Source organism: Triplophysa dalaica, chromosome 7 (genome assembly GCF_015846415.1).
Source record: "Triplophysa dalaica isolate WHDGS20190420 chromosome 7, ASM1584641v1, whole genome shotgun sequence".
Classification (NCBI taxonomy): Eukaryota; Metazoa; Chordata; class Actinopteri; order Cypriniformes; family Nemacheilidae; genus Triplophysa; species Triplophysa dalaica.
Genome location: NC_079548.1, coordinates 12,684,072 through 12,692,806, shown reverse-complemented (window position 1 = coordinate 12,692,806; position 8,735 = coordinate 12,684,072). Strand labels below are relative to the sequence as shown.

General features: G+C 33.7%; 1 protein-coding gene across 7 annotated transcripts; it reads left to right on the top strand.

The window, feature by feature from the left end:
• The first annotated feature begins 1,257 nt into the window (after nt 1-1,257).
• On the top strand, nt 1,258-8,681 carry LOC130426222 (uncharacterized). Of its 7 annotated transcripts, none has more exons than XM_056752877.1 (14): nt 1,258-1,516; nt 2,323-2,419; nt 3,323-3,397; nt 3,630-3,686; nt 4,202-4,315; nt 4,420-4,567; nt 4,905-4,922; nt 5,110-5,157; nt 5,255-5,305; nt 5,642-5,683; nt 6,429-6,479; nt 6,631-6,669; nt 6,783-6,859; nt 7,041-8,681. In XM_056752877.1, exons 2-14 carry the CDS (start codon nt 2,384-2,386, stop codon nt 7,044-7,046), a joined length of 762 nt encoding a protein of 253 aa, XP_056608855.1. In that variant the 5' UTR covers nt 1,258-1,516; nt 2,323-2,383; the 3' UTR covers nt 7,047-8,681. The 7 variants fall into 7 exon arrangements, with proteins under 7 accessions (XP_056608855.1, XP_056608852.1, XP_056608853.1 ...); XM_056752874.1 differs by having other exon boundaries at nt 7,036-8,681; XM_056752875.1 differs by lacking the exon at nt 5,642-5,683 and having other exon boundaries at nt 7,036-8,681.
• Nucleotides 8,682-8,735: the final 54 nt, after the last annotated feature.

Genomic DNA, 8,735 nt, shown 5'->3' with positions numbered 1-8,735 from the left:
TGTGATGTGACAAAACTACAATGTTCCTGCGAAAATCATTTTATTAAGGCATTCTAGTTAGGTCTATACACATACAGTGTATATTGTTTTGGCCACCAATATTACTAATTTCTTATATTACTGTTATTTATTAAAAATAGATAGCTTAATACACCGCCCAGCATAGATGGGATCTTTTCCAATATTTTTTAAAAGCATCTAAAGGTAAAATGTCAAGAGAACATTTCTGAAAAATGACATGTCTAGAACAAAAATGAAAGCAAAGAGTTCTGATCACAATTAGAAAATAACCGATCTTGAGGCGTTTTGTTGTGTATGAGACGAGTGTAGTGTTCTGTTAAGCCTTTTTGGGGGGGTTGTTTGCTTTTTAGATTTTGAAAAGTTTTGGTGGTGGTCTAATTCAGCGGCTAAGTCTAGTGGAAAATTGAAACAATGTCTGAAATTGCTTACAACCTCTTTAAGAACTATTGCATACGTGCTGCGTGATGTTACATACTACAGAAATGAAGTGGAAACCTGTGCTGCTATGTCAGATCTGTGACTGCACAAACTCATCCATTGTAAAACGGAAGTGTGTTTACAATACAAAGTGGTCAAATCATGTAATGGTAAAGTCAGGAGAGGCATGAACATTTAAATTTCATTTCAGTTTCGGGAATGACATAGCAAACCTTTCATGTTGCAAAATTGTCAAATCAGTTTGGAAATAGAGACTTGGTATAAAAACTATTTTCATGAAACTAGCTTTGGTTATCACTTTAATATGGAAAGATCTGCTTCCCTAAAGCCCAAGATGGTTGTGTGAGTTAGAGTGCTTAATGCGTTGTGCTTTAATGCACAATTTTTTTCTCTGGATCGTAACCGACAGTTAATGCATTTAACGCGCAGGATATACACTATATATAGTCTTTTAAGAGCGTGGGTTTTCTCCTTATATCCTCTCATCTTGTCCTGTTAAGAACCTATGGGCACAGTTTGGTTATATGTGTTTTGCAGATACGTTTTTTATAAATGTTAAAAATGGAGGCCCCCTATTACTATATTACATAAAAAAAACCGGTTTGTGATTGAGAAGCGGGGTGGATAATATGAATCGGGAGTTAACCGGATGAACGGCCTTTGTCATTCACAATGCTTTTTATCATACGTGATGCTGCATGCACTTTCAATATTTTAAGACTTCCGGTTGATGATCTTTAGGAATGTTATTTTACGTCGCCTTGTATCGTTGTGGTCAAAGCTGAAGTGGGCGGGGACTTAACTATTTCTTCACATTAAGTTGCGAAGTGACGTCACAAGTTCAAACCGACAGACTTAAACCTACGCTACATTACAATAGTATAATTATAAGCATCCGTTTATAATGGCGACATTCAACAGGTCATCCCCTCGCCCTTCGTGCCTGGTATGTTAGGGGGATTTTAAAGTCCGCTCCGTGCAGCTCAAGGGGGGCTTGTAGCTTGAAAGCCACAAACCGAAAGCAAAATGATGCATTTCAAGACAAGGCGGCTGAAAGGTAAGACGTGTTTCACAGCGTGTTAACGGAGGAATGGGTATGACATGCTTGAGTTGCATAATAAATCCTCAATTTGGGATTTTACGATTCTGTTTGATTACCGCACTGTTTATTAAACGAATGCTTTACTATAAAATAGTAAAATAGTCATAAAACAAAATAGTAAAAAATCGTCATTCATTTCTGTTTTAATGTGCAGTAATGTTTTCAAAGGGAATTTTGGAAATTGTGATCATAAAAGACACGTAGTAGTGGAGATCCAGATGTGTAAGAGATTTTACTGTGTGTTTTTCTACTGTAGAGGGCCTCAGCTGCACTTAATCGACATCGTATTACACTCTGAATGATCTTTCAGACTCATTTTGTTCACTTGTTTTTATTTTATTCAGTCTCAACTATCCATGCACTTTTTAATAATTCTATTAAAGTCTTTAAAGACCTGCAGATCTGGTTGACATCAGGTTCACAGGAATTATAATTTGGTTTTATTAAACCTCAATTATAAACATTTCCTCAGGATGTTTGCTTTCTCTGGATGATAGTTTGGAGATCTCTAGAGATGGTGGATCATCAGTAAACTTATTTGTGTTCTTGTGAGCCCATCACAGAATGGACTGAAAGTCAGTTTCAAATTGCTAAGAGAAAGTGCAAATTATTATTATCATGTTATTATGACGTAATCTTGAAAATGTTATTTGCTGTGTGAATAGGATTAATATCAATGACCTCCTTGTTTACTATTTTTACTGATTTTTCTGTACATCCGTCCTTTCACTTCTTCCTTTTGTGTTTTCTGTCATATCCAGCAAGGTAAATAAGAGACTGTGGCGTATGGAGCTGAAGTCTGATGGTTAACAAGAAAACGTTATGAGCGGGAAAGCCTGGACATTCACATTGTTAACAGTGAGTTATAATCTGTTGTTGATTCTCTCAGTGGCACATAGTGTAATTTGAACTGTGTTGTGTATATTGGTGTTCAAGTATTGACAAAGCAGTCTTGTAGATCAGGAATGTGACGATTCTTGTACATTCAGCAAACCCAGTGGAAACAAGAACCCACCATGTAGAACAGTTCAATTAAAATCTAAACAAAAGTGGTCACTAAAGTGGTACACAAGGCTTAGCTGAAACTGACATGGAAACAGTAAATGAGAGATACATTGTTCATATAAAAGAAACACATGCCATATGTTGTATTGTACAAAGAATGAGAGTACATGGCTGTTTCATTTCATTGAAAACATTTACAATCACTTATTTTTGTGTAATTTTTAACACGCCCGAGTTTTTGAAATATTACATCAAAATGGTGCATTGGAAATAGTCAAGGGACCACTCCAAAATTATATTCAGGTTTTTTTTTTTTTTACAATTTATATGTAATGTGTTTGAGAGAAATAATCATCCTTGCTTCACTCTATGAACTAGTGACAACATTTCTCCTGAATTCTGTATACATATGTTTTTGCAATTATAATCCGATTATTTAAACGGGGCAAACTAGTCAAATAATGGCAAGAGAACAAGTTTATATTTATGCTCAAACAATACGATATAACATGTATTTTTACGTGTATTTTAGGATCAGTTCAAAAACGAATATATGATGGAATAAGACTGTTGTGTGATTTTATGTCATTCCTCAGGTTTTTTGTAGAATTCAACAGACATTGTACTTTACCCAAATGTAGCTGTAAGATACGAGTTTGAGATAGCACTTTCTGGTCACAGTGTATCAACACAATTTCAATTGTTGGTTGTCCCAAAATGGTTGATTTTATCTTGAAACATCTTTTTTCTTGACAGACAGTTTCATTTTTCACGATTAACGTTCATCATGCCAAATCTGAATGTATGCTTCCCGATCTGCAGTCACACTTTGTGAGTTTGTCTAAATAACTTATGAATTACCTGTTCTGTATATTACACTGCTTTTAATACTTTCTGCATCACATATATTTTGTACTTAATTCCAATTATTTATTTGTCTAGTAGGTGGTTATAACTATGAAAATATTGCAGATTAGTATTAAAGAATCTTTTTTTGTAAAACATAATCCTGGCTTAATGTGGGAAAGTGATTTGCTGTGATTTTTTTTGGGAATTCTTGTAGAACGAAAATTTGTTGGAAGATCATTTGTTTGAAATGAAGGAATTCCATTACTCGAAGGTAAAATATTACATACTGTACAATGGTGATTATTATTGTTAGTAGTATTAGTATTAGTGGTAGTAGTAGTCTGTGAAGAGTCATTATCATTGGCTTACAAAACTCACGCCGCTGGAATGCATTTATCAGGCAATCTAAAGAAATTGCATTTGACTTCAAAAATGAAGTAACACTTTACAATAAGATTATCCATAATTGTAGGTTTTAAGTGAATCATAACATACTGTCAAATGTTATCACAGAATAAACCTAGGCAGGGTGATTAGGATCCCAGTGCAAGGCTGAGGGACCTTACATCACCCTAAACGGGTTTGTTCTGCCATAACAACTGCTGGATATATATTATTACACGACTACTTGCCACATAATAATCTGACATAGAAATATTTAATATGTAAAATACATTTAGTAATGTTGTATATAACTGTATTTTAATTTGTTACCAAAAATAACTGTTGTGTGCAGATGTAATGTTTGATAAGCTTGTCTTGTGTACTTTGACATTTTTTTACTAGGAAGAATACAAAGTTCTTTCATTAATAAACACTCTTTGTTCGACTTGGAATAAAAATAGGAACAATATGGAAAAATTTGAAGTAATCAAGACTTATATAATGATGTTAGAATCTGTGAGTATTCCTGTAGTTTCTTTATTCTTTCCCTATCAATCTTAGCAATTGGGGCTTAAATATTATCACTACTAACTACATGATTCTTATTTTTCTCTCTTTAGTTATTTAAAGATATAAAAGAAAATAATTCAAAGGATTTACTACAAAACTGTGCCAGATACAACTGTTCAGATGGTTACCGTACAACATATATGAACGTAACTGCATTCGGACATATGTATTTGAAATATTGCAAAACATCACCATCAGGTATGGGCTCTCTATTACATTTATTCTCTTATGTTTTGCATTTACATCATAGTGTGGCAACATCAATAGTCTAATTTTCTTGCCTTTAAGAGTACAGTAAGTGATGTCATGTTAAGTCACAATCAACTATAGCAAAGCCAAAACATAAATATCTGCCAGTATCTAAAATAATATGAACATGCTACACTTTACTGGTAGACGAAGGGTGTTTTGTGCACATCTCTGGAGTATAATGGAGTTCCCAAAAGGTCCAAGTTGTGATTTTCATTTTCCATGGCAAACTCAAGGAACTCACATTTTCTTTCTCTATCCTTTCTACTCCATTTCTTATGTTTAGATTGTCCATCAGAAAAGAGTAAGTTTTTTTACTTTTCCCACTTTCTCCACAAAGTTTCTTTTGAAAATGAATGTGAAATCTGTGTAATAATAATGTTGTAGAGTATATTCTTCAGCATAATGGAATGTACATTGTATGTTTTTTGTGCATGAGTTTATTATTTGTAACCTAATTAAGACTTTAAAACGGTTATAAAACCACACAGGGACGACATCTTCAACATCTAACAGCCCAGCCCTAACTGCTTCTGAACGTAAGCATATTCAATACTTAAAATGTATTTATCAGACATAACCAGAATCTAGCACAGATTTCTTTAACTGATTTCATTAACCCAATCAATAATACAGGGACAACAAGCTCAAAACCAGAAATCAGCCAAACCACCACTGCACATGAGTGTAAGTTATTTCAATAGCTCACCATTAATAACTGTGAAATCTGTAGAATCCTACTGCTGCAATGAGCATTACTAAAGAGCAGACACAAGATTATACTTAAAAGCATAGATAAGGATCCTATTAAATCAGAAAGAGCTTTATTACCAAGTGTGGTTTTCCACACACAGGATTTCCTTTAGTTTTGTTATGGCACTTTTTACAATTTTGCATTGTTGCAAAGGAGCTCTACACGAATTACATTAAGTACAAGCAGTAAAGACATCAGTAAACCAGCATATAGATTTAAATTTTACAGATTATAATTATGTTTTAATGAAAGGATGCAATATTTTGTAGATTGGTCAACCGCTTCATCAACAACTACTGTTCCTCAATTTAGTAAGCATCAAGTTTGCTTTTTTACCTAAATCAGCTTGATCAGTGATGATGAGTAGATGTCTAATACTCAGTGGCCACCTTGTTAGGTACACATTTATATTTGTATAGCTGGAAATGTTTTAATTTTGACCTAGCTCAGTGGTTAGAGCATGATGCTAGCAACGTCAAGATCATGGGTTCGAACCCAGGGGATTTCACATACTCGGAAACAATGTCGCTTTGGAAAAAAGCGTCTGGCAAATGCATAAATGTAAATGTGAATGTAAATATATAAACAAGGGTCAAAAATAAGTGTCCCACACTTGCTTTTTACACCATTGTAAACACCACACTGTGATAAATACAAATGAGAATTCATCCCATCATTAGTTTTTATGTGACATCATTATACCAACAGTCGTCATGGTCGAATTAAATTTTCCTTCACTGAATAACTCTGTTAGATAAGTTAAATATGGTCTGTTAGAAGTTGTCAAAAGCTAATACAGTTATCTAATAGAGTCGCCACTGAGTGTGTACTGTTACTAACTACAAATGTAATAGTTTCACTATTTAATAATACTAAAGTGACTAACTACTAGTATCTACTAACTAACTAACTAACTAACTAACTATCTACACATTATACATTGTATATAATGCATATTATATATGCATATTTTGCAATATTTTGTACATTAGCTTTTTATCATTTTTTCCCTGATTGATATTTGTTAATTTAAACAAAATGTAACCAATCACGTAGGCACGGCATCTTCAAAAACAACTCACAGCCCAATCTCCGATACCTCTGAATGTAAGCAAATTTAGTAAATTCAATATTTACTTTCCAGTCATTTATATTTTTTCACATACACAGATTGATTGGGAATTTGGTTGGCTGGGTGAGTGGACAGTTGGATGGATTTGCTTATGTAATGTTTTTTTTTGTTTTCACTTTACTACAGCGAATACAACTATTCAGGAACGACTGGCAGACATGTCGAGTGAGTCTTCTAGTTTTTTCTGTCAATCATATCAGCCCCATCGTTTCTCTGTTTCACTGTATAAATATCTTGTAACCTAAAATAATACAAATACAAATATTTCCTCAATACAGTTAAAGTGCTCCTTGCTGCATCTTTACTGCTGAATGTCCTTCTACTCTTTTGGCTGTGGCATAAGAATAGGAAAAAGGTATATCATGGTCCCATCATTGAAGTAGATCAAATATAACTTTTTACAAACATTTAATGCCTATTTTTAATTTCTTAACTATTTATATTTTTCTGTTTCTACTCTTTCACGATGACTGGTACGTAAATGACAATTTTAATGTTTCTGTATACATTGCTTTTTTTCATTTCCTGTAGCTCAGTGGTAAGAGCATTGCGTTAACAACGCAAGGTTGTGGTGTCGATCCTAGGGGATTGCAAACACCTATGTAAAATGTATAGGATAAAGCTATGAAAGTCGCTTTGGATAAAAGCGTCTGCCAAATGGGTAAATGTAAATGTCATTGCATAATTTCTGTCTTTTGATGTTTTATTTTCAAACATAGATTTTCTGAATCTTTTTGTTTTTGTACAAGTTGACAAAAATGTATAAGGGTTGGTCACATTGCTTTTACCTTATTGCAGTCACTGCCGTATAGTGTCTCCTTTTGTGTATCAAGTTCAAGCTACTATTTCAACATTCCTCCACTTTAATAGCTACCACATAAGACCCTAAGCATGGCACTGTGATATCTCTAAATGTGTGATTTGAATAAATATTTACATAGATTCATCAAATTAACTTAAACAGTAATGTAGTGTGATGAGCTTGAATGTGATATTGCCTAGATTAATATTGAGTACTTCAGAGATGATGTATTTTAACTTCCCAGGAGTTAGAGTTACGCTGGTTCCCTTGACTGAAAGCCTATTCATTTTTCCCATAGACTTTTGGAAGATCGCAAAAAAAGCACTGTGATCAACAAATGTTCAGAATGTTTGCACATTTTGTCTATCAAGATAATATTTACAGATGAACACAATATTTCCAGTTTTGAGACCTTATTACAATCGCCAGAAGTAGAAAGCGAACACGATGAAAGAAACAGACTGGGTACATTAATGCCTCTGTTGAAAAATCACAGCATAATGGTTTGGTTTGATGCTGGTTTGTGCTGGTTTAACATTGTCCTTAGCTGGTCATGTGCAGGTTTAAGCTGGTCAAATCAGCATCAAAACATACCTAACCCAGCATATGCTGTTTTTTTTTCAAAAGGGTGGTCACTCGATATCAATGTCACCACAACCAAGCCTCCAACAAACTTTATTAAAAACGTGTTTCCTGCCTAATACTGTGTGAATGCATCTCCAGCAATGTTTTTAGAGATTTGTGTCCCAGTTGCATTATTTGTGAGATTTACATGTGTGATGAGCGGTGACGTCTAATGTTCTTGCCAAAGGATGTAGTTTCGTTAGCAACTTGTTAGCAACCTACGTTTTAAAGACACAATAAAGGTTTTAGAAAATCACAAGAAGGTTATAAATGGTATGTTTTATATCATAGATTAGTCACCGATTTACCAAAAACCCATAGACTTTGGGGCAATGGAACCAGAAGTCCTAAAATGCTAACTCTCTGGGGTATTATATAGGAGCACTGAGGGGATAACTGTTGTCTTAAATGGTTGTCCCACAGTTTCTTTCGAATAGAAAATATTTAAGACTTTGTTGGAATAAATGTAATATATACTGTCTTTTCAGCAGTGTTTTATTTTATACATTATCTTGTAATTGTGTTTGTGTGTACAAGTATAAGGGAAGTGGAGAATATATACGCAAGTGTTCTGGGTATCTCAGAATGTCATTTATTTTATTTGCTTAAATGTTTAAATACTTTGTGCATTGTAACTGAAATTACACTGTTGTGCTGCAAACTTGACTTAATTACAAAACAAGCCGTACTATATATACCACCATAGACTATGACATTAAACAATTGATCATTAAACCAAGTAAAAAATATATATTTTCAGTCTTTGTCTTCATTATCATGATATAATTTGTTATTGGTTTTAACT

Bases quoted from the DNA above. Each gene is read 5' to 3' on its own strand.
- LOC130426222 (XM_056752874.1), top strand. From the start codon at position 2,384: ATGAGCGGGAAAGCCTGGACATTCACATTGTTAACA. The intron at 3,398-3,629 runs GTGAGTTTGTCT...GAATTCTTGTAG, and splicing joins CCGATCTGCAGTCACACTTT to AACGAAAATTTGTTGGAAGA. The intron at 6,480-6,630 runs GTAAGCAAATTT...ACTTTACTACAG, and splicing joins AATCTCCGATACCTCTGAAT to CGAATACAACTATTCAGGAA.